At 29.1% G+C, this 25,604-nt stretch overlaps 3 protein-coding genes across 3 annotated transcripts; 2 read left to right on the forward strand and 1 right to left on the reverse strand.

The window, feature by feature from the left end:
- The first annotated feature begins 1,291 nt into the window (after positions 1 to 1,291).
- LOC133038719 (uncharacterized) lies at positions 1,292 to 7,545 on the forward strand. The gene is made up of 7 exons (XM_061116917.1): positions 1,292 to 1,555; positions 1,652 to 1,771; positions 4,206 to 4,328; positions 4,949 to 5,074; positions 5,883 to 5,996; positions 6,083 to 6,533; positions 6,978 to 7,545. Exons 1-7 carry the CDS (start codon positions 1,337 to 1,339, stop codon positions 7,487 to 7,489), a joined length of 1,665 nt encoding a protein of 554 aa, XP_060972900.1. The 5' UTR covers positions 1,292 to 1,336; the 3' UTR covers positions 7,490 to 7,545.
- A 6,455-nt stretch (positions 7,546 to 14,000) lies between these two features.
- LOC115724498 ((R)-mandelonitrile lyase 1) lies at positions 14,001 to 17,829 on the reverse strand. The gene is made up of 4 exons (XM_030653789.2): positions 17,661 to 17,829; positions 16,812 to 17,474; positions 15,006 to 15,873; positions 14,001 to 14,213 (listed from the first exon to the last, which is right to left on the reverse strand). The coding sequence occupies exons 1-4, from the start codon at positions 17,767 to 17,769 to the stop codon at positions 14,144 to 14,146; spliced, it is 1,710 nt and encodes a 569-aa protein (XP_030509649.2). The 5' UTR covers positions 17,770 to 17,829; the 3' UTR covers positions 14,001 to 14,143.
- Positions 17,830 to 23,999: 6,170 nt separating this feature from the next.
- LOC115694871 (pentatricopeptide repeat-containing protein At4g22760-like) lies at positions 24,000 to 25,338 on the forward strand (the record flags this gene model as incomplete). The annotated part of the gene is given in 4 exon segments (XM_061117907.1): positions 24,000 to 24,325; positions 24,327 to 24,505; positions 24,508 to 24,696; positions 24,699 to 25,338. Coding segments are annotated over 4 exon segments (1,083 nt in total), but the record flags the coding sequence as incomplete, so codon positions are not given.
- Positions 25,339 to 25,604: the final 266 nt, after the last annotated feature.

The following is a 25,604-nucleotide window of genomic DNA, read 5'->3' on the forward strand; positions in this document are numbered from 1 at the left end:
AAGATTTTGATATTATTTTTTGGATGGAATATTTCCACCAATTATACTTATAAAATAAGTAGTTGTAAAGGTTAACATGTTTTTTTTTGAGTACAATAATCGTTAACATTATTTAACTGCTGCGCTATTAAACATTACGATGATACTAAATTATTTTAGATAGACTATTTTAATTTCCTTCAATATTACTCATTACATTACAATATTCATATACTTTGTTTATAGAACATTTAATTTGATCTGATTTCTTACAATTAAGAAAAGAAAAATATATCATATATAGTCGCTAAATGTTAATCAATTAAAGGACGAATTAAAAATATATATTATGTTCCTATTTTTAATTTATATACTAATTTTTTTTTATCAAATTTTAATAAAAATTCTTCATCAATATATATTTTTAATTTATAATAATTAAGCCTCACAAAATATATCTATAATTTAAAAAATAATTATATAATTTTTATTAAAGTAGACAATATGTAATTTTTTATGTTTATTAATACATATTCATTCATTAATCTTTTTTTATTATTATTTTATATAAGTTTTCACTGAATAAAAACATTGATGGTTCTTAGTAGCTATATATTATGAGACTTGATTTAATAGTTAACATACCAATAAACAAGAACTAAACAAAATTAAGTAATTGTATAATTTTCTCTTAAAAAATGGGGGCATCATAATCAGTGATATATTTTGTACATTTATGCGAAAATAAATCTTTTTTTTTTATTGATTTTTACATAGTAAACAAATAATATTTGATAATTTTATCAAAATATAATTAATGTAGGAGGAAATTCTTTGACAAAACATTTAATATTGAAGAATATGAGAAAATGAAGAAAACGTTTCTTATATTTATAAAAGGTAAAACTTTGCACCAATACAAATTTCAAATTTTGTTAAAAGGATATTCTTTTTCTATTTTTACATATTCCATTTACGTTATTTTAAAGATAATGACAAATTATAATTAGTATAAAACTGTGTACTAATACAAACTTTCAGTTTTTCAAATTTATTATTATTGGATTTTTTTCTCTATATACCAAATATTTAATTATAAAATTGAATTAGACCTAACACAATTAAAAAAAAAAAACACCTAACTATTATTTTCTCTGTCTAATCAAATTTTTCATTCTCTCTCCCTCTTTTCTCTCCTTTTTCATACCCATACTCTCTCTATATATTTCTCTCACTTTCTCTTACTTCATGTTTTTGTTTTTGCTCTCTCTCTCCCTAGCTTTATTGTAATAATCCTACTCTTTAGAAAAATCTCCTAAACTTATCTTCGTTATTATCACTTTCAATCTCTGCTAAGATGGTCGTACTTAAACTTTTAGAAGACTCATCAGATGACGATGAAAGTGGATCAAGATATAGAGTAGAATATCGTCAACATAGACGTGTAAACAATCATCAGACTAAAGGTTGGGAGATAGTTCGCTATGTCCCAAGACGAGATTACAATTTTTTTATGAACTGGATAGATGGTGTGTTGCGTGAACCACTTAAGAAATCGGTTAAGCAGACTCTCAATGTATGTTTATTTTTACTCTTAGATCTATGAATATTTGTTTTTTCGGTGTTCAAAAAAGGGTTTTTGAATATAATTTTTGTTGATTTTTGAGCACAGATTGTAGCTGAAGAATTGAAATCTAAACCTGTGGAGGATATTGTGTTTGATGCTCATCCTATATCTTTCAATGCTTCTCAAAGTGTTGATATGAACGATGACAAGATTGGTCATCTTGTGGTAATGATTTTAATTTCATTGAATATCATTTTTTTTCTCTTTTATTCTTTTAGATCTATGAAAGATAATCTTATAGTGTTTGTTTTAAGGTTTTGTTTGTATAATCTCTTGTGTGTAGGTGGTTTTAAAGATATAGAATTCTAGGGTTTTGTTTTAAGATTATATCATATATATATGATGGAGGCTTCGAGATTGGTCATGATGTGGTCATGACTAGATTTTTCTATGATAAAATTTTGTGAGAGAATAGACATAGAGAATAACTTTTTTCTTATTTTATTTTATTTCAAGAACAAAGTTAGCTCTTCAATCATGTTGATGGAGTGTTTGGGATTGTTGTTCCAAAAAATTTATGCACAAACTTTTAGTTTGTTTCTTACAAGGTTTTCACAATGATTAATATGTATACACATAAAAATGTTCATCCATGGTCATAATTAAGATAAATAATCAGCTAATTAACTCAAACAACACAGCAATAGCAAAATCCCCAGACAAAAGTAATTCTTTTCAATCCAAAATATGTGTCATATACTTAAGTATTTTCAATTTCATAAATTTCTATCCCATAGAACAAATTAATATTTTCACTCGAATTTCATGACTCATTTTATGACAAAAGCACATATAAGAAACCCCATAAAGTCCTATCAACACAAAACCTAAAAAAAAAGCTTCATACTTTTATCTCTTAAAATCTCATTATTATAACACTTAGAAGGAAAAACGAAAGAGTAGTACTATAGTGGTGAAAGTTTTAGGGTTTAGGAAAGAAGATAATTTATATGTATATATATATGGAATATATACTTAGCTAGGTTATATATATGTGTGTGCATTTTCTTTTGTTGTTGTTTGGTTCTTTTATGTTTATATGTATGTTTTATCTATGGAATGTCTTCTAATAAATCTATATAAGTAAAATTTAAAAACAATTTTATCCCAATTATTTTTTTTTCTTATTAACTCTTATAAGTACCGTTTGGCTCCAAAAAATGGAAAATGATTTTTGTTTTGCAAATATTATATGTTGAGGCTTTAATTGTCTCGAAATTTTCAATACAAAGTTTTTTGTCACAGAAAAAATTAGGGTAGCTAATAACAATTTATAGTTTTTCTAAGTATGTACTTATTTTTATCGATTTCTTTCTCTTTTTTCAAATTACAGATCGATATATAATTGGTCTCCTAATATTTCATTCTCAATTTCTTTTAAAAATATATGAAAATATATAGGAAAGAGGTAAAATCTTAATTAGTGTTATATAGAAATATAAATTATATATATATAACACAGGACTGTGCATTGAATCCAAATTGGATTAATTAGTAATTAAAAAGACTTATATATGTTATTCTAAAAAAAATGTAATACCTAAAATGTTCTTAATTATTTAATTAGTCTGCACAAAACATGTACAAAAAAGTTTCAATGGTTTACACATTATACAAAGTGATATGTACATATACATAATTATATGATGCATATATATATATATTTTTATGTGGTGTGCTATTTATATATATATATATATATATATATATATGTACACATGTGTAGACACTAGTACTGTAAAGATATGAATGTGCTTTGTTCTATTGTTTAAGGGTTTATCTCATTAACTAAAATGAAAATTGAAGTAATAATGTTAGAATCATATAAATTAGGATTTGTTTTGGTACTTTTTGTTCAATTCGATTGTCATGTGGTGGTAGGTTTTGTTTTAGGGTTACTTGTTATAAACTATTATATTTTCGGATTAAGACTTGTTTTGCTAGTGGAAAATATACTGTGAATTATATTAAGGCACAACTTAATAACATTTGGACCGATTTTAACTTGTACTCAACCCGTGAAACTCAAAAGTTGAAAAACACTTGTATATATATATATACATAACCTAAATCATTTAAAATCAGATTCAAAGAACACGCACAAAAAAAAAAAAAAACAAAAAAAAACAAAAAGAAGGAGATAAAGAGAGTGATGGTGAAGGGGGTGGTGGAACATTACTAAATGAGAAAGAGAAAAAAGTTTGGGATTTTATTTTTCTATTTATTAATTTCATACTTCTTTATTTAATTAAGATTGCAATTAAAAAAATAAAATAAATAAATAAACAGTAAATCTAGCCACCCATGAACTCAACCAACTAGGTATTACGGGCAGGTTTGGGTGCTCTTTTTTTTTGCACTAAACCCATGAGCCCGGTACCTATGAATTCAAAATCTAACCAACCCGCCTGATGTTCAACCCTACTAGTAGACAATCTAATACTTTATTATTTTATAAACATAATACCTAGCTAAATGCATATTTATTCAAATTTAGTGCAATATTCACCTACATAGAAGGAGAAAAAAATGTTTATTTTCATAAGCACAAAAGTTGTATATATATCATGTAAAAATTGTAGAATCATTTATTTTGCAGAAATCGATCGAATCAACAAATAAAAAAGCTGGACGAAGGTTTACAACAAGTGCTGCTGGGGAGGTTCCTGTTTCCTTCCAACTCCCTAATGATTTTCCACCTCATCATATCAATATTGACATGGTCAGTCACTCACTCACTTATATAATCATTTATATATATATATATTTATATGTATAGGTATTAATTAATTTGATGCATTTTCAAATCAACAAAGATGGTTTGGTCATATCATTAAAATTTTTCATATATATATATATATAACCAAATTATAGAGTGTGTAATCATATGTAATTTTCTTTTTATATGAGTAAAAATTCCTCAACAACAAATTCTGTTACCGACTCAAATTTCTGTTGGTAGAATCAACCTTATCAAGTAGACTTTATGGATTCCAATGTCTTGTCATCAGAGATATTTGGTGAAGACTTAGAAGCCGCAATGTAAGTGACGGATTCTTATTAATTCCACAGAGTTTCGACAAGCTAGCAAAAATGGTCTTGTCGAAACTTTGTGAAATTAAGAACTTAGTCACCTACATTGTAGAATCTACAGAGTCTCCTCGATAGGGTTGATTAACTGAATTTTTTGTTGAAATTTTTTTACTTTAACATTCCCGTTAATCAGATTATTTTGAATTATTTTTCTTGCAATATAATAGTGTATATTTTGTGAGGATGTAACAAGTTTTATTAGTTGATAATGATTTTGGTGTGTGTATATGTATAAATAAATAAACAAAGTTACCAATAAGAGAAAAGGGGTGGAGTAGTAGTGGTGGTGTCCCGATCAGACAATATCGTTTCTCTGAAAGACTCAAAGGTTGGACAGTCCTACGTAGGCAAAGACTCAATGGCAAATTCGATACGGTATGTAATAAGATGCCACATCGGTATAACGTTTACCATCTTAAGGTGTCAAATAACAATAATTATATACATATCGCTATTTATTTATTATTATTTCAATGAATAAACTCGTACAATTCTAATTAGTTAGATGATTGGTTAATAATGTTCATCTATAATTATGACCAGTTTGTTACTTTCAAATTAGAGTGGACAAGCTTTTGTTGAAAACTTTAGGTTATGACTTTATATATAAGAAATTGGCCTTTGAAAATTTTGACTTGTTATGTTCATTACTTAAGCTTTGTTTTATGTATTTATACAAGATGTATTTATGGGCTCAAAACTAGAGCCAACAGAAACATATAGAATCTGACCCTTAAATTTATATCAAATACAAATTATATGTTTTATATTCTCATTCCTAAGATTTCAAATCACAATTAACAAACACACCCTTATATTATTATGTTTTAAGTACTATAATTAACATAACTATAAAGCTTTGTTTTATGTATTTGCCAAGGGTTTATTAGTCCAGAGGCCGCTTTACTTAAAATAGAGAAAGGTTTAATCAGTTTCGATAATCTCAAACTCAAGTATTTAAAGAATTACATATATTCCTGACCTAAAATTTATACCAAACACAAATTGTGTTTCATATTATAATCACTTCCATAATATTATGTTTAGATTGAGTGTATTTTATTTTAAGATTTATATTATATGTATTCACAATGTGAAATTTTTTGTTATATGTTTCTTGATATTATATTTTATATGTATAAAACTTGTTAATATTATTACATATGTACTCTTAATTATGCAGTACTATCGTCATGATGAATCAAACATTACTCTTCGTTCTGTTATTGAGCTTCTCAATTTTTTGCTCTATGAGGAAACTCCTGGTAAAAACAAAACACCAAACAAGACCACTTTGGTAAGTTCAATTTTATAAATATACATACATAACTAATTAATAATATTTTGTTAATATTATAATCATATTTTCTTAATAATATTCAGGCTAATATTCTGGGGTCTAATGATGATAATCAGCCAAAACTGAAAAGGTCATACACAAAAAGGAAGTCTAAACATCTGAATGTTGAAAATGATAATAGTCAACAAAAAAGAAAAAGGGTGTACCGAAAAAGGAATTCGAAAGGTTTGAATTCGCAAAATTTGAACGAAGAACCACAACAAATTGGAATATTATTATCACCTAACAAAGGTGATGATGGTGCCAATGAAAACTTTAAGCCTCCTGAAGATGATAAGCATCTTCTTCATCCTCAATTTAAGGCGGATTTTATCGAAAAACAAGACTGTGGAATAGTTATTGGAGAGAACAAAAACACAGGCAATTTTCCTCGAGGAACTCTGAAAATATTTCCAAGCACTGCTAAAACGGCTGATGATTTGTTTAGATCGTCGTACGAATCTTTTCATTTCTCCAAGAAAAGTGTCACCAAAGGTACGTCACTTAATAAATTTCTTGCTAGAATAAGGATATGATTTGTTCCTCTTTTTAATCTTAACCATTTATTGTTGATCAAAGTAACTATAAGATTGCTTAGAAATTTGAATTAGGTGATGTGATTAATTGGTACTAAGAATACACACAAAGAAAAAGGGTGTTGAAAGTGAAAAATTATGTTTAATGACTAACAAAGTGTGACATGGAATCCATGACCTTAGGAAATGAATATTTTGTCACTTATTTTAAATTAAGACCTAATGTAAACAATTAGTTTATGATGTTTTTGGCTATAATGACAATTATTAGATTAACTTAACTATTGATCCTACCATTAATTTTGAATATGAATGAAACAAAATTTGCTCTATATTTATGAAATATATTGATACACACAAAGTGTTTAAGTAATTTTTGTTTCATTAATTATTGTGATTTTAGAAGACAATGAAGGAAAGGGGAAAGGGAAGGAGAATGAGAAGGAGAAGGAGAAGGAAGAATCTAATGAAAAACCGAAAGATGATGATGATCAGGACACAGATACAGAAGAAACTTGTTCAGATTCTATGGTAGATCCGACCACTGATTATTATTTTGGAGGCAAGATTAAACTAGATGAAACCCTACTTAGTACTTGTACTAGTGCTTATTCTAAGGTTCCTATTGATATTGAGAGTGTTGATAATCATGGTCATGATGATTCTACTAATTTTGGATCAACAAAAAATGATGGTGATGATCAAGGGAGTTTGAAGCCTGTGAAAGTCAATGATGTTGACTCTGGAAAAGAGAAAGGCAAAGCTGTTTTCAAAGATGATGATAATGGTAGTGCCAAGAAGAACAACGATATTGATGATAAAGATTTGAGGCTTCTAACAAGTTTTTGTGAAAGTGCGATTTCAATGGACAAGAACAAAGACAAAGACTCAGCTTCTTACCCTAAAAAAGGTTAATTAGTTTCTTATAAGACTATTTAATAATAAGGATATTTTAATAATTATATGTTTTGTGGTTTAATTAGACTTTTCAAAGACTAGTTTCTCTTTTAATTCATGACTTGGATTTATATCATTTATATATATGATGATGATGTATGTCTTGATATGATTTGGACAAACAATTTCTTTTCTTTATTTTTAGTTTTATATTGCATCATGTATGTATGCTTGAACTTATATTTATTTTTGGATGGTTTTGAATAATTTCTAATTTTCTTATTCATCTTTTTTCTGGAAGAAAAACAAATAAATAATATCATTTTTTAAATGAAAAAATTCTATATTCCTTTTTAAAAAAAATTATGTCATGCCCAAAATCTAGTACCTAGGGTATGACAATATATATTTGAGTTAGATCACAATCAATTAATTTTTTTGGATTGCACTTTTAACTTAGACAAGATGTACAATACATATTTCTTTCTTTCTTTATTTTCTTTTCATATTTTCATTTTGAAAAAAAAAAAAAGAAAAGAAAAAATGGAAGAACTATGGAGAATAATCCTCTACATTAGATATGCTTTATAATAAAACTATAATTTATAAAAGTTTTAGTACACATTCTTTCTCCACATATGCCTTTATTTCATCCTTCTTTTTTCTCTCAATTTTTTTAATAACTAAACAAACAATATTATTAAATTTTTTTTTTTGAGGAAAAAGTTGGTTTCTTTAGTATCAAAAGACAATTGAAAACCACATATCATAGTTCATATATCCCAGAATCTGTTTAGAACCATTGGTCTTCACTGGTGGCCTATTGGGAGTTTGAGAAGTTGTCTTCTCAATTTTGGAGGCAATGGCCTGGCTTTGAAGCAAAGGCTTGGATTTAAATTCCCAGCTTCTGTTTCTGGTTTGTCCTTGACTTTTGTTTGTAGCTTCTCCTGTCTTTTTGCAGCTCTTTCTTTCAGTCCTCAAGCTGAAAGGAGTGGATGAAAATGGAGATCTTGTTGAACAATCTGTAGGGAGCAACCGCCATTTTGGTCCAGATGTTTGGAGTTCTTAATGGAGTGGAAATTTACATTCTATAATTCTCAATCTTTCTAATGACTGATGAGGTTATTCTATTAAGCTCTCTAATAATTAATGGGTGTGAAATTTATAGCTTTGTGAAGGGATTTAATTTGGAGTTGATGATATTGATCTCTTCTTATCAGCCTGCTCAATTACTAGTCTACGTACAGATTTAATCGATAATCTTATTGTGAAATTAAGCTGAAGATTTGGTTGAAGATTTTGAAGAAGAAAAGAGTTATTTTCTTCTTGGAAACTTCTTGTTCAGGCTTTTGATATGGATTTTTCCATCTTTGCTGTTACATTCAACTCTTTCACTTTTTCCTCTTCTTGATTTTCAACATTGCTTGAAACTTCAACCACTACTTTTTTACTGTCAAAAGTTTCGATCTTTGGACAATGCCCATTTACCATTAACCAGTACAAGATTTCGTTGTCTCGGTTCATCAACAACAGCTAATAGCTTCAAAGTTGGAAACTTTTGAATCTTGGATTAGTTGAGGAGGTTTATATATCAAGAGCAGAGCTTCGAAAAAAGATTTCTTCTGAGCCTGCTGGTTGAGAGAACCTCTCAGCCTCTTCAACATAACGGTTATTAATTAGAAAAGGTTGACCATTTTTCACAAAAGAGATTGATTGCCCAAATGCATGCATGAATTGGGTTCCCCTCATTGGCTTCATTGGGTGGACCAGAAGCATATATAAGAAAATGTATGGCTGAACTTGCATGACTGAAAATCTCTTACCAATATTTAACATTCCATCCCAATAATTTTTCTATTTTATTCTTCAAAATGTCTTATTATTATTATTATTATTATTATTATTATTATTATTAATTTTTACCTTATATTATAACTCAAATTCTGTTGTTTACACCATTAAAGTGTTATATATATATATATATATATATATATATATATATATATATACTAGCAAAAAGTTACGTGCGAGGCACGTGTAACGTCACCGCTTCAAGCCTCCATTGGGTCCTTACACCCACGGAATAATGGCTCTTATACACCAGTACGCCACTCTGGCTGCTTGATGGACTACTGACGACTGGCCCTATAGACCAACACGAGTGTTTCCAGCGTGCTTTGTCCTCACTCGCACGCTTCCTGGGAAAACTTCTCAGGAGGTTACCCATCCTGAAATTGCTCCAAGTCAAGCACACTTAACTGTGGAGTTCTTTCGAGATGGGCTACCGAAAAACAAGATGCACCTTGTTGATATAGGTAGTACCAATCAATCCATTTAAGCTCTCTTCAACTCTGTAGTCCTATACCTACACAGTCTCAGAATCATCCCACTTGACTTTCCCCAGGCAATGTGGGATTGCACAGCTTACCCGGTATTTCCTCTTACGGATCACGGGACTACTGACTGTCACAGCACGTATACTAAATTTTATGCTAGTTTTTTTCTATGTTAGTTGAAAGTAATACAATTTAAAATTAAAGAAAAAATATTATTAGTTATTAGGTGAGATTATTAATATGTGTATCTAAATATTATAGTTTATAATGTTATCAATTAAAAGTGAATACCGAATACAATATATTAGTGTTTAAGAAAGCTTGATGATTTAAATATGTTCATAAGTTAATCCAAAGATAAATTAAAAATTGATGTTCCAATACTTAAAGAAACATTACTTAAATGAGTGTAGGATAAAAAAAAAATTAAAAATCAATCTCTAAATTATTGATAATTGAAGATTGCATTTCACTACAACATTTTATGGCTATAGCGGCGGACCTATTAGCGGCGGACCCCCTCCGCCGCTAATAACAGGGGTATTAGCGGCGGAGAGGGTGGTCCGCCGCTAATTGTGGCCGTTTTTATTTTTTTTTTTGAAAAATTATTAGCGGCGGGCAGTCCGCCGCAACTGCTCCGCCGCTAATACTAATAGCGGCGGACCCGCCGCTATTAGTATTAGTGGCGGGACCCGCCGCTAATAGTCCGCCGCTACTACATGGGCGGGATTTTTCCCTCTTATCCCATTCAAAACAGTAGCGGCGGAGTATTAGCGGCGGGGGTCCGCCGCTAATACTATTTATTTTTTTTTAAATTATTTTATTACTATTAGCGGCGGACCCCCGCCGCTAAACCCTCGATAAATACCCCATCAGACCCTTTTCCCCCACTTTCCTTTTTTCCTTTCTAAAATTCAAAACCACCTTTCCCCCCCTTTTCCCTCTCAGCCCGTCGACCCCCCTTTCCCCCTTCACCCCGACCGCCCTCACCACCCCGTCGCACCACCGACCACCACCGGCGAAGGCATCACCACCACAGTCGGAGTCTCGGCCAGCGAACCACCGACCACCACCACCGAAATATAGGTAAGTATTATTATTTTTATTTTAGATTTTATAATATAATGTGTATTTATAATGTGTTTGGTTTTAAATTTGTATATAAAATGTGTATTTATGGTGTTTTTGTATATAATAAAATGTTTATATATTTAAAAATCTGGTTATATTTGTGTATATACAATATTTAGTTATATGAGTTTGATTTTTTTAATTTTTTTATATGTGTATATATTTGATAATCTGTGTATATACATATATATATTTTTCTATATAAAAATAGAAATCTGTTTATATATTTTGTGTATATATGATTTGGTATATGAGTTTTTATTTTTTTTATTTTGGTATCTGTATATATATACATATATGATTTTCTGTGTATATAATTATTATATATATTGTATTGTAGTGTATATATTGTAGTGTATCTTATATATATAACGTATATAATATATTTTGTTATCTGTATATATATATATTGTAGTGTATCTTATATATATAAAGTATATAATATATTTTGTAATATATATTGTATATATTAATCTGTCCATGTATATGTTTTATTTATATATATATTTATTATTAATGTGTAGAAGTTGTAAATATATATAAGATTGATATTTTTTTTATATATATGTGTATATAAAATATGTAGTATATATTAATGTTTATATAATTTATACATATTGTAACAATAATATATATATATGGTATGTTATTTGTTTAGATTAAGAAAAATGTGTATTTGTTTATTTTATATTAGATTTTATTTAAATCAAAAAGTTTGTTGGATAGTTAAATAAAAATTTGAAACCTAAGTTTAGTAAATTTAGAATAAATAAAAAAATCTCAAAAAGTTGTTGAAAATTAATTTTAGTAGGTTTAGTAAAGTTTGTTGGTAAGTGAAATAAATATTTAAAATATTTGAATAAAATTTTTATTTAAATTTTTAAAAAATAATTATTATTGCATTTTTGAGATGGTATAAAAAATTAAAAAATATGAATAAATAAAAAAAATGGTAACTTTAAATGAATTTTACTTTAAATAATAAATTTATTTTTATATAAATAATAAATAACTTAAAAATTAAAAAATTAGTAATTTAATGAATAAACTTTTTATTTAAATATAGTTTAAATCATAAAATATTCATAATTTGATATTTTATATTTATTTAAATTTAAAAAATAAATTTAGTTTTGTATAAATAATAAATAACTCAAAAATTAAAAAAATGAAAAATTAAATAGTAGTAATTTAATAAATAAAATTTTTATTTAAATATATTTTAATTCATAAAATTTTATATTTTATATTTTATATTTATTTAAATTTAAAAAATAAATTTGTTTTCATATAAATAATAAATAACTTAAAAATTAAAAAAATTAAAAATTAAATAGTAGTAATTTAATAAATAAAATATATTTAAATATATTTTAATTCATAAAATATTCATAAAATTTTATATTTTATATTTTATATTTATTTAAATTTGAAAAATAAATTGTTTTCATATAAATTATAAATAACTCAAAAATTAAAAAATTGAAAATTAAAAAAGTAGTAATTTAATGAATAAATTTTTTTTTTTTTAAATTCATAAAATATTTAGAAAATTTTATATTTTATATTTTATATTTTATATTTTATATTTATTTAATTTTGAAAAATAAATTGTATTCATATAAATTATAAATAACTCAAAAATTAAAAAGTTAAAAATTAAAAGAGTACTACTTTAATGAATAATTTTTTTATTTAAATATATTTTAATTCATAAAATATTCATAAAATTTTATAATTATAATTAATAAGTAGTTGAAAAGAGCGATGGATATACAAGAGTGATGTATATACATGGCATAATTTTTATTCATAAAATTTCATAACACTTAACAAATCATTCAAATTTGTAATACTTTATTTGTCGCCTAAATTGTAGATGGGAAATCAGTTCTTATACCGAACACCGTCAGAGTCTCCTTCGCTCGGCTCAAACTTTGCTGATTTTGGATTATTTGGGAGTTCATCGCAGGAGAACCAATTTTTTTCAACTCCCATTTTCAACCAAGCTGAGCTCGGTAATTTAACGCTTGGTTTATCATCAGACCAAGCGTATGTGCCTTCTCCGCCACGGGCTTCGGGGACTCGTACCGAAAATAATCCAGATCAAGACTTCATAATTAGAGACCTGAATGAAGATGTTAATGAATAATTTATTTATGTTTTGTAATAATTTAGTTTAATTTTGAGACAATATTTTATTAGGATTATTATGTTAAAGTTAATTACTTTGAGACAATTTTAAATTATTAATAAATTTTATTAAATTGTTTTAATTATATTAATTAGATTTATTTATTAAATATTCCTATATTAATTAATTATTTATTTATATATAAGATTAATATATATATTTATTATTATTTATTATTTATAAATATTTATAATTTTTTTTTATTCTGATGGGTAATAGCGGCGGAGCAATAGCGGCGGGACCCCGCCGCTATTGCCCTGTGTCAGTCTCGAAACACGAAACTGACACAGGGCAATAGCGGCGGGGTCCCGCCGCTATTGCTCCGCCGCTATTAATAGTATTAGCGGCGGAGCATGTTTTTGGCCGCTAATACTATTAATAGCGGCCAAGCAATAGCGGCGGACCAATAGCGGCCGAGGTCCGCCGCTATTGCCCTTTAGCGGCCAGAATCTAGACCAATAGCGGCCCCTATTTTCATAAATTTTTAGTTGCCAAAAATAGTAGTCAACATTACTTGTTAAACTAATGAAGTATGCATGTGGAGTAGATACACTATAGTATTATTCAAAAACTATCATTGTTTTATCTTATTAATTATACATATAAGTTATTATTAATTATACAAAAAAAAAAAAATAGATTGATGTATTTCTAACTGTTTTGTACCTATTGTAACTATTATGCAGGTAATAATTATTTAAGATATTAAGTACAATTTTGAAAAATTTAAAATAATTTACAATATAAAAAGTAATGTTCAAATAAATTATTTCACATGTATATAAAATAAAAGAGTCACGAATACAAAAGATTATTTAAATCCTATTTTTACGTATTAATTAAAATTTTCTAAATTTAAAAGAAAAAATTAAATAACTTAGTTTGATCATTACAGGATAATCATACATATATAAACATTACTTGATTACACTTTATCATAATTTAAAGATAATGAAAAGGTATTTGAAATATATAAAGATTACTTGATTACACTTTATCATAATTTAAAAATTATGAAAAGGTATTTGAAATACATTGTAATACTTCTATTTGGTTCTTAAGCATCCTAAGTCCCACATACCTGTCAAGAGAAAAACAACATACTATCATATGTAGAGACATAAACAAATGTCACAAGAGCAACTTTATATCCTATGTATTAATTATACCTTACATATTTTTAATGAAAAAGATTAAGAGATCCAATGCAAAATATTGTATTATTAAAAGAAGTTATAAGTGGTATACTTCAAAATTAATTTAAAGCATTTTCGTATATGTAGCAAATTAAATCAGGGAAATTTTCATTTTTTATGGTTCTTTTTTGACAAAAGTTTACAAAAAATATGAGTTTTTTTAAATATATATTATAAATAAAATTTCAAAAAAAAAAAAAAAAGAAAATTAAAAAATATGGAAAGTAACCATTTACCTCCCTAGGGTAAATTTATACAATTTTCTCATTTTTTTTTTAATTTTCTTTAATTCTTTCCATTAAATATATGTATATTTTTTAAAAAAAATCATATTTTTACACACATTATATAAAAACTTATAAAATATGTAATTTTCGCATCAAATAATGACATTTTAGAAAATAAATAAAGCATTTTTAATTGAGGGCCCTAAATTCAAGTTTGACCCACTTATATCCAAGGTCAAACTTAAATACCATGTATGAAATCTGATATAAAATTACACAAGTAGTAAATGTTAAGTTATTAGCTACTAACACTAGCTTAGTAGTGATGGAGGCATGTATTCGAACTTAAGACCCTTAAATTATTAGTTAATTGTAATACCATTACGTTATACTTAAAAAAACACCAATAATGCTTCTTAATACTTAAATATATAAATTCATTCAACTTACCGGCCTAACATCATAATTGTGGCTTGAGGATTGGTACCCGGTGAGCTACTAAGAACAGATGCATCCACAACTCGAAGCCCTTTAATCCCAATAACACGAAAATCACCATCAACCACCTTGCCTGGTAGGCATCCGCCGTGGTAATGCCACCATGTTGTCACCGTACTCCGACAAAGATCTTCCAACGACGAATCATTACTACTTAATGAGTAATCCATTGGCAATGAAGGACCGAAAAACTTAAACCCTAACACATCATCAATATTTTTATCAAACTTAAACTTAGCCAAGCACTTAGTCTTCAACAAATCGCCAACTTTCCTCATGGCCTTAACACATCGAGCAAGGTCTGTCGGATCAGAAAAGTAATTAAAACGAATGTTAGGGATGGCTTTGACATCCAATGCCGAAGACAAAGAGAGTGTTCCATGAGAAGACGGTCCGGGGACTTTGGTGCATATAGTTGCCACACTTAAATCAATGGATGAAGAAGTTAGGTTTCCTGTGAGGCTACTAGGTTTGGCAGCAAATGGTGAAGTAAATGGGGCCATGAAAGAAGCGGTTTCAAGGTAGAAATCTGGGGTGATTCCAACTATTTGTAAGTACGAGGAGTAGAGTGTGAAAGGCATTACTATGTTGATGTTGTTACGAGGATTATCAGCCATGAACTTTCCAACATGAGGTTGGGGTTGAACAATAGGAATCTTTAAATATGACAAGTCTGAGATTGGGCCAATTCCGCTTAAGAGGAGGAGTTGGGGGCTACCGATTGTGCCAGCGCTTAATATGATCTCTCCTTTGTTTCGAACAAATGCTTTGTGGGATTTTCCTTTGGAGTCTCTAAAGATCACTCCTTTCGCAGTCAAACCTAATATGTATATCAAATTATTATAATTAAATAATGTGTGATAGCAAAATTTTAGGGTGCTTTTATGAAGGGCCAACCTTAAAGTACGAGATAAATTGAGGAATATTTTTTTTTTTGGTATTTATTAATCTAAAATACCGTCACGTTATATTTTATTAAAATGTACCCACTTTTGTAAGTGAGTTGCTCAATATACTCTCACCCCACACTTAAGTCTTACACATAATTCACATTAGCCTAAGGGGTATATGGGGGCATCATCTATAAAAGTGAGTATATCTTAAATAATATAGAAACACAAGTAAAAATTAAAATATGTGAACTAAAGTGGGTATACAATGCAATTTCCTCAAATATATTCATAAAAAAAAAATATTTTTAGGCCCTTATTTAGAAAAAAAAAATATGATACTTTTAAAAATTAGTAAAAAAAAGTGTATAATTTCAAAAGAAATTTTGTTTTTAGCCCCTAAGCTAGGTGGGCCTTAGACAAATGCCTAACATGCCTATGCCCAAGGCTAGGCCTGCTTCTATGGTGACCTCTAAAATAAGTGACCAATGCATTCCTTCATATTAAGATTTAAACTATTTAAACATTAAAAATATAACTCTCTCTCTCAAAAAAAAAAAAATATTAAAAATATAAAAGAAGTGCATGTATTAACTATAAATGATTAGAAATTAATTTTTGCAGATACAAACAATTATATGAAATATTTATATTACATAGTTGTTAAAATATTTTGAATAGATTCTTTTTTTTAATGAATAATAATAATAATAGTAAGGAATATTGGCGACAAAACTACCTGTAATTTATATTTTTTAACAATTTATCAAATGACAACTTTGTAGTCTAAATAATATTATTTTGCAAATATCTTCTAATTAATTATGTATTAAGATATAAAAGAATACTATATATATTGACAACATACCTGAGAACAAGATCTGTTCAACCGTTGCATAAACAACCACTCTTAAATTACTAAAATGCCCTTTATTAAGAAGCTCTGCAGCACCATGTCTACCCCCAAACTCATCAAATATAGAACCAGAATATTTAGTTCCCAACTTATGATCCAAACTAAACCCATTATAGGGCCCAATTCCACCTTCCAACAAAGCCTCTTTCATAGTGTTTTGCCACTCTAACAACTCACTTCCATACACAATACTCTCTTCAACCCATTCATAAGCCTTTTCAACCAAATCCATCTCCCACTCTACCCCTCCTTCTCCTCTTAATCTCTCATAAAACTCCTTCTCACCTCTTGAATAGAATCCCATGTTGATCATGCTGCCTCCCCCGAGAACCCGTGCCCTAGCATTTTCTACCCCTTCTACCGACCTAAACCTCTCCACCGGGCCTTCTCCATCGTCTTCTTTTGTCATTTGTTGCTCGAAATTCTCCGCCCTAAACAAGTCTTGGTAGGTTTCTGGGTCGCCGCCTCTTTCCAGGACCAGGACCGAGTAATTCGCTGATAAAGTTGCCGCTAGAGGGCAGCCGGCGGTCCCTCCTCCGATCACAATGTAGTCATACTCCGCCGTGTACGGTGGTAGGTTGGTGGCGTTGGTCACCACCTTCATGTAACTAAAGTCTGCATACACATAATAATAATTAGGGTTTGATGATAATTGAATATAATAAGTTGTTTTCATAATAAGCATTACGTACGTACAATTTAGGGTTTTGAACAAAAAAAAAATTACTTTCATAATTTTACATTGTTATGTATGTAAGAAAATGTTCAAACATAGTTAAATAAATGTATATATATATGTACCATTTTCAAGTTGAGTGGCCAATGAAAGAACCCTAGTGCAATATTGGGGTTGAAAAATGCTCAAGGTTAGAATGAAAAATGGAGAAAGGAATAAAGAAGAGGCTACCATAGTTATTGGTTTAGTGGTTTGGTTTTATACATATATTTGATGTTTTGTTCATCAATTTAAGGGTAGTGTATGTATATATATATATCTTGAATATTTTTGTTGATTGATATAAAAGATGAATCATTTATTTATGGTGTAATGTAATAATGATAAGTACAGTACCACACAAATATATATAAATATATGAATATTTTATTGCATTATATAATTGTATATATAGAGTATAGTAGTACTCATGGCGTTGAACAAATTAAGTGTGAACATTAATAATATGAGTACGTACACTTTAATATGTAGGGCATGCAGAGTTAATATTTTCAGAAAAATCTACAAAACTTGCATGTTTTCTTTTCTGAATCTTTCCTCCTTTTGCTGGTAAAATATATGACACAAGTTATTAATCCACCTTTCAAATTTGGCCTAATTAATATCAGAAAACAAAACCCTACCCTACCGAGAAAAGACAATTTCACTCTTAGATATAGAAACTTAGACATTAAGATTAGAGATGAAAATTGGACGGTTAATATAAAAAAAAATGCAATACTCGTCCCTATCCTCATTACCTATTTATGCTCCCATCCCCATCTAATAACAAGAGAATTTATGGTAGGAGAATACCCATCAATTATGAAGCATTCATCAAGTATCCATTAAGGCAAAATGGAAAAAAATAAAATAATTTAAAATAGTTGAATTTTTTTTTAATTAAACTAATATTCTCACAAATATTTATTACTTTTTCATAATCCATAAAAGATAAAAGACAAATCTGTCTCGAAGCAAGATTCCTCTCAGTTCGGTTTTTGGGGTTCTTGTCCATGATTGTCAATCTCTTTTATCGTCTATTCCTTCTCTTAAAATTCATTTTGTAAAACGTTCAACAAACCGACTAGCACATGCTGCTGCTAGGATGTCTCGGTCTTTATCTGAACGTAGCATCTGTGTGTCCAACGCTCAAGCACTTTGCTGGATATCATGTGTTTCGAATGCCAAATTTAATGAAGTTCTCATTTTATCAGAAAAAAAAAAATAGCATAACTCATGTAGAAGATAAAAATAAATATTTCTAAAAGTTTCAAAAAGAAAAAATAAAAAAAAAAATATAACCCAAGTATAATATCATGGTCTCATACCTCTCAAGTCTCCCAAAAAATTAAAAATTAAATAAAGATGAAACTAAAAATGGAGAAGAAAATATCTTCACACTTGTAATCCACAATGATCACCATTTCACTATTGTCATTAGATCTTCATAATTTAAGCATATGATATATAATTTTAGTTATATATGATAATCAAAATAATTTTGATTATCAATGATATATATATATACTATCACTACAAAAAACTGCTACTTTTAGTGACAATCTTTTAGTCACAACATAATTTTTTTGTAACTAAATGTGACATTTAGTCACAATAAAAAAATATTTGTGACTAAAACATAGTCTTTAATTTTAGTCAAAACAAATATTGTAACTAAAAATATATTTAGCCACAACAAATTGTAATTTTTGTGACTAATACTTTTAGACACGGACCTTTTAGTCACAACACAATAATGATAATTTATAATTAGCCACAACTTTTTTTTATCTTTAATCACAAATTTTGTTGTGATTAAAAGTAAGATTTTTTGTAGTGTATATACACGTTAAGAATAAAAAAGAAACTATATATATTTATATCGGAGTCGGATATGGTGCGGATAGTATTATCCCCGCCCGTCTCATCCCCGCTTTCGGTATTGAAAGTGTCCTCCACCACCGCCCCATTAACTGCTAAGACGGGGAATCCCCACCCCAATAGGGGCGAGTCCCTACAATTACCCATTCTCGCGGTATAAATTTTTTCATCTCTAATCAAGACCAGCTATATCAAAAAATAAAACCCTAGGCTAAACATTGGGCGGGTTGATCGGGTTTTGGGTTCCAAAAATGTACCCGTATCCAACCATGAAATGGTTTCAGGGTCGAGGGTCCGCGAATTCGGGTTGACTCGATCAACTCTCGATAAATATTTTTTTATCATCCAAATTCTTTATAGAAAAAAAAATATATTTAAAATCTAAAGTAGAAACGTAAATCCAATATACCACTAAACAAATCATTCGTCAAACTTATGTTCATTGTTCATAAAATAAGGAATGATGAACATAATAATAAAAACTAAAAGTATCAAAATAAATTATGACTAAAAATCAAAAGTCCATACTCCATATTTCATAATCCATCCATACATTTCCTACTAGTTATTATCCACCATAGTCTATACATATGATATATCCATATCCTTAAAAATATTTAAATTAAAAAAATATTTATAATAAACTTAAATATCCATATGATATATACACTAGTATAGTATTCACATACATATTACATACATAATCTTAAATTTTTCATCTTTAATGTAATAGATAAAATATGTAATAGAAAAACAATATAAAAAATCATATTTACATTTTAATTTTTACTTTTATTATTACACATATGTACATATAATTTTTACTAAAATCTTCTATAAAAAATACATTATTTATTTTATGTTATATATTAAATTTAAAACAAAAAAAAAATGGCCGGGTTTGCTGGCAAGTACAGGTCCAACCAAAACCCACGGGTTAGACAAAACGACAAAATATAAAAAAGAAATGTATGTCAAAATACCGGAGCACCCTCAAATTAATTTTAAACTTAATTCTCCATTATTCTTGCTTTGTTTCAGATATTATGACCATAAAATCAGTATCACTTTTTTAATCCATCTATCTGAGCTTGTTAATCTACTATAAATTTATATCGAAATTTTTAAAAATCGACTATAAAATAAATAAGCTTAAGAAAGAAATAAACTAAAGAAAAAAAACAAAAATTTTTACGTAGTTGGAGCGTTAATGAGTTTTAATCCACGAGTCAATATTATTGAGCTAAAGCTTCAAAGTATCTTTACACAAGTGCTCTTGTCCTAGCTTAATTAAGAACCCTAATTCTTAGCCCATGAAGGGGTAATATTCTATTTATAGACTAGCATCGGGTATGGGTGAACCCAGACCTGGTAGGATTTAGAGGTGTCAACTAAGCCCACTACTAGGGTAAAATACAATACATATTGTTATTAGGTCGGTTAGGTAAAGCCCAATTCATGAGGTAACGGCTATATATCCCTACGAGTGGGGACCGTATGGTGATGACAGGTGTCGTGCGAAGCCATGTTGGTACCGAGAATGTCAATATGGCATTGCACAAAAAGGTGGTTTGCTTTTGGTGGTGCGCTCCCTGGGTCTAACATAGGGGACAAACCCCTGACATGGTGGGACCTTGTGTCTAAAGGATGCCACATAGGATGATATTTGGAGGCTTCCAAATGTCTCTTCAGTTGCCCGTTTCGAATTACCCCATGAAGGCATCCATATTTGTTTGGGGGGACCTTCTAGCTTCTGGGTAGGATAATCTTTCCCAGACCAAAGTGGTCCGACCTTGTCGCGTATATGAGCTCGGCTTACATATGAATCCAGAGTCGTAGTCTAACTTCAGTGTTTTGATTTATAAACTTGATTTGGCTTCAGAATTGGCCTGTCTTAGCTAGATTTTGTTCTTAGAAGTATACGTATCATCTATCCAAAAACGCAGATAACATTTACCCCCAAGCCTTTTGTGATAAATAAACTACAAAATTAATTATAGTATTAAATAAACAACATAAAGTTTTTTAACGTGGTTTTGAAGTTAATTCTTCATAGTCTACGAGTCCATCTTATTAGTGAAAGTATTTAGAATACAGAATACAATAATATTAGTGATAATTATATCTTTCTTTTTCTCTCTAGATTTGTCTTCTCTTTTACCCTAAGTCCTATCCCTATTTATAGACGTGTAGGGTGACAACTATTCCATTGGGATCTATTCATTCATAACAACTCATAAAATGTGGACATTCCCTACGTTTCATTATTATGTATATGAGATAATATTAAATAACCGTTCAATTGTTCTTTTGTCTTTATACATAGACGGTTGTGCTGATTGTATTGGATGATGCTCGTCGAGTATGTATTATCCTTCTTTACTATCTTTGTAGGAAAATGCTACTGTAGAGATACAATGCTTCTCGCGGTTCTCTTTTGCCATTTTATAAAGTATTAGTGAGGTGGTTACTACAACGCATAAAGAGCGAGATGGATGAATGTTGTTATTCTTTGAACACACTTGCGAGATGGATGAATGTTGTTATTCTTTGAACACACTCACAAGTATGTGGATAAATGAGTTGCAAGCTTTCATTCACAAGTATGTGGGTCAATGAGCTGCAAGCTCTTTGTTCATTCATCTGGAACAACTTTCATTATGTATTTTGTTCATCCCGAGACGAACTTGTTGTCTCGCCAATCTTTACTCGCTAATAGTTATTATTCTTATCTCACTTCTATTTATGTGGTAACGAGTTCGAATATTTCTAGTAATTCTCAAAGCGAATTATTTAATGTACATTTAATAATTTTACCCCTATAATTTAGGTATAATACTTACCCCTATAATTTTAGCAGGTTATTGCAAAACAGCAAGACAGATCATACTATGAATTACTGCAAACCATCCTCATTGACTATCCAAGCTTTCTTAATTAATTCCAAAAAAAATGACTTAATAAAATTTGTGTCATCACCAAATTGAATATGGCCAACTAGCTAGTTAATGACACCAAATTGTAACACTCTGTATTTCTATGTCAGATATGTGTTCAATTTAATTACTAAGTGCATGTTTGACATCATAATTAAAAAATTATTTTTTGTTTTAAAAACAGAATATTGTTTTTTGAAAACAATTTAGCTTGTTTGGCTTTGTTTTTTAAAAATAGTTTTCAGAAAACAAAGTTACAAAAAATAAGAATTTTGAAAACAACAAAATGTTGTTTTCTGTTTTAAAAACCAATTCACTTTTAGTCAATATTTTTTTAAAAAAACACTAACCAAACATGACTTGTTTTTAAAAACTTCAAAAACTATTTTTTGTTCTCATTTCTAAAAATAATTTTTTGAAAACAAAAAACAGAAAACAATACCAAACATGCTCTAAGTGTATGAACTCTTGTACTCAATTATTACAAGGTAGTTGCACCTTTATTCCAATTCTTGTAAATTAAGAACATTAACTAAACATATATGCATAAGAAGAAGAGAGAGTTTACAGCTAAGTCCAAGGCAGAAACTCAATTGATTTCCCCAGTCTCATAAGCTTTTCAGATACAAATTACATAACAGTTTCAACATAGACTCTTCCACATTAACTAAAGTTGGGCCAAAGACATGATTTATCATAGGCTTGAAGAATAAGATCAGAGTCAAATGTCAAAAATTACCATGTCCTGCTATATCAGGAAACAGGTAAAAAAAAAACTAATAAGAAAAACTAAAAGTATTCTAAAAGAAGAGGAGACACACAATTAATGTCCCTGGTCACTATATTTATTATACTAAACAATACTATTTTTTTTATTTAGATTCTTAGAAGAGAAGAAGATCACATTTTCATGAGTGATCTCTTCCCAAGTTTATTGAATAACCTCGCTTATGGCGGAAAAATACCGTGGAAACAAGCAAGACAAAGGAAAGAAAAAAGAAAAATAACAAATCATAAACACAACAAAAACAAAGGAAATAGTCCACAACTTTTTGCCGGATAAAAAGTTAAATGACCTTAAAAAACAAAATTATTAGCGAGGGAACCTTTATTTTTAAAAATTTAGCTACATTAACATTTTCCTTTAATAAAACTTTTATATTTTCAATAAAAAATAGAAAAAACCATATTAAAAAAAAAAAAAACAAACAAACAAAGTCCTCCTTCACATTAGGATCCCCCTTCACTTCACATGGTTGATAACTCTAGGAATTAGAGTTATTTTTTATATTTTTTTAAACTAAAATTGGTTTAGTTCTTAATTTTCAATTAATTAGTTAAGTTTTTAATTATTTTTGAATTTATTAGTTTTATGTTAATTTTATAGGTTTTTATATATTTTTATAATTATTTTGTGATAATATGATATGTGTTATTTATTAGATATTTTATTTAGTTTTTTAATTAATTTTATGTATTTTTAGGTGTGCTTGTGAGAAAAAGATTGAGATTAAAATGAAGAAAATATTGAGAAATGGAGTAGAAATCAGAATTTACAAAAATTATTCAACAGATACCTTACACGAAACCCATCGCATGTTATGAACTGCTCGAAAGGTGTTCGATGAAATGCCCGAAAGGAATGTGGTTTCGTGGAATGTTGTGTTATTGGGGTATTTGAGGTTTGGGAATTTGGAAGAGGCTCAGAGGGTGTTTGTTAAGATTCCTAGTAAGGATGTTGTTTCAGGGAATTCGATGATTTCGGGTTTGTTTGAAGAGATGCCTGAGAGGAATTTGGCTTCTTGGAATGCTGTGTTGAGTGGTTATGTGAGTTGTGGGAGTGTTGAGTTAGCAAGAAGCTATTTTGATGCAATGCCTGTTAGAAATAATGTTTCTTGGATTACCATGATTTCGGGGTACTCGAAAAGAGGTTATGATAGCATGTTATCAACAAAACAATCAACCAAAGGAAGCCCTTGAGTTGTTTAATGGTATGGTTAAAACAGATTTCAACATTCAGCCAGATGAGATGACTTTAACTAGTGTTGTATCTGCTTGTTCACAGCTTGGTTATCTGGAAATCGGGTTATGGATCGAATCATACATGAAAAGAATGGGATTCAATTGGATGATCACTTGGCGAACTCTTTTATCGATTTGCATGCTAAGTGTGGAAACATTGAGAAAGCATTCGAGCTATTTCGGGGTTTAAGAAACAAAGATTTGGTTGCTTATTCTGCAATGATATCGGGCTGTGGTCTGAATGTTAAAGCAACCGAGGCAATCGAGTTGTTTGAAGAGATGAAAAAGGCTTAGTTGAAGAAGGCTACAAGTGTTTCGATTCCATGAAGGAGCAAGGGCTATTGCCTTCGGTCAATCATTATGGGATTATGGTTGATCTTTTATGCAGGGGAGGATTATTGAAAGAAGCTCATGAGTTGATAAAGACTATGCCAATGCAGCCTCATGCCGGGGTTTGGGGAGCATTGCTTCTCGCGTGTAGAATACACAAAAATGTTGAGATCGGGGAGATCGCAGCTAGGAATTGCTTCAAGTTACAGCCTGAGAAGGCGGGCTATTCTTCTCTGCTCGCCAACATCTATGCCTCGGCCGAGCAGTGGAATGATGCTGGGAGATTGAGAAATGTTTTGGACAGCGAATTTCGCAGGTGCAGCTGGGTGGAATCATGTTAATTAAACTTGTTTTTTCGAGTTCTAAGATCAAGCTTGGACCAAGAAATGGCAACTGAAAACCAAAGTGATTATTATTTGTACTTGTTGGATTATTTATACAAAATGATTACACAATACTTAGTGTAGTTTCTTACATTGAAAAAAATAAAAATTGAAGTAAAATTTAGGAAAATGCTTGAACCTTTTCTTCTTCATTCTTTACTTTATTTTTTGTTATATCTTATTTAATCAATCATTTATTTGTTTCACAAGCCACAAGATAATCTATCAACTGTGTACAGATTTGGTTTACAATTTCATTTTCTGCTATAATTTTTGCATTTTTAATCAATTGGAATCCAGCAAATTTTCATCTTTTGGAACAAATTAATTAACTTGTCAGTTGTCCACAACATTTCTCAGAGAAAATTATGCTTGCTATATATACCAATACCCACATTGATTATAAACAAAAACCCAAAATATTGATCACCTACATTAGTCACCTAGCTTAAACATGAAATTAGTCAGCTAGCTT

This window comes from Cannabis sativa, chromosome 6, assembly GCF_029168945.1.
Source record: "Cannabis sativa cultivar Pink pepper isolate KNU-18-1 chromosome 6, ASM2916894v1, whole genome shotgun sequence".
Classification (NCBI taxonomy): domain Eukaryota; kingdom Viridiplantae; phylum Streptophyta; class Magnoliopsida; order Rosales; family Cannabaceae; genus Cannabis; species Cannabis sativa.

Coding starts and splice junctions, on each gene's coding strand:
- LOC115724498 (XM_030653789.2), bottom strand. CDS start 17,769: ATGGTAGCCTCTTCTTTATTCCTTTCTCCATTTTTCATTCTAACCTTG. Junction 15,874..16,811: donor TGAACAGATCTTGTTCTCAG/GTATGTTGTCAA, acceptor TATACATATTAG/GTTTGACTGCGAAAGGAGTG. Junction 14,214..15,005: donor ACAATTATGATGTTAGGCCG/GTAAGTTGAATG, acceptor TTCTCTTGACAG/GTATGTGGGACTTAGGATGC.
- LOC133038719 (XM_061116917.1), top strand. CDS start 1,337: ATGGTCGTACTTAAACTTTTAGAAGACTCATCAGATGACGATGAAAGT. Junction 1,772..4,205: donor ACAAGATTGGTCATCTTGTG/GTAATGATTTTA, acceptor TTTATTTTGCAG/AAATCGATCGAATCAACAAA. Junction 4,329..4,948: donor ATCATATCAATATTGACATG/GTCAGTCACTCA, acceptor AAATAAACAAAG/TTACCAATAAGAGAAAAGGG.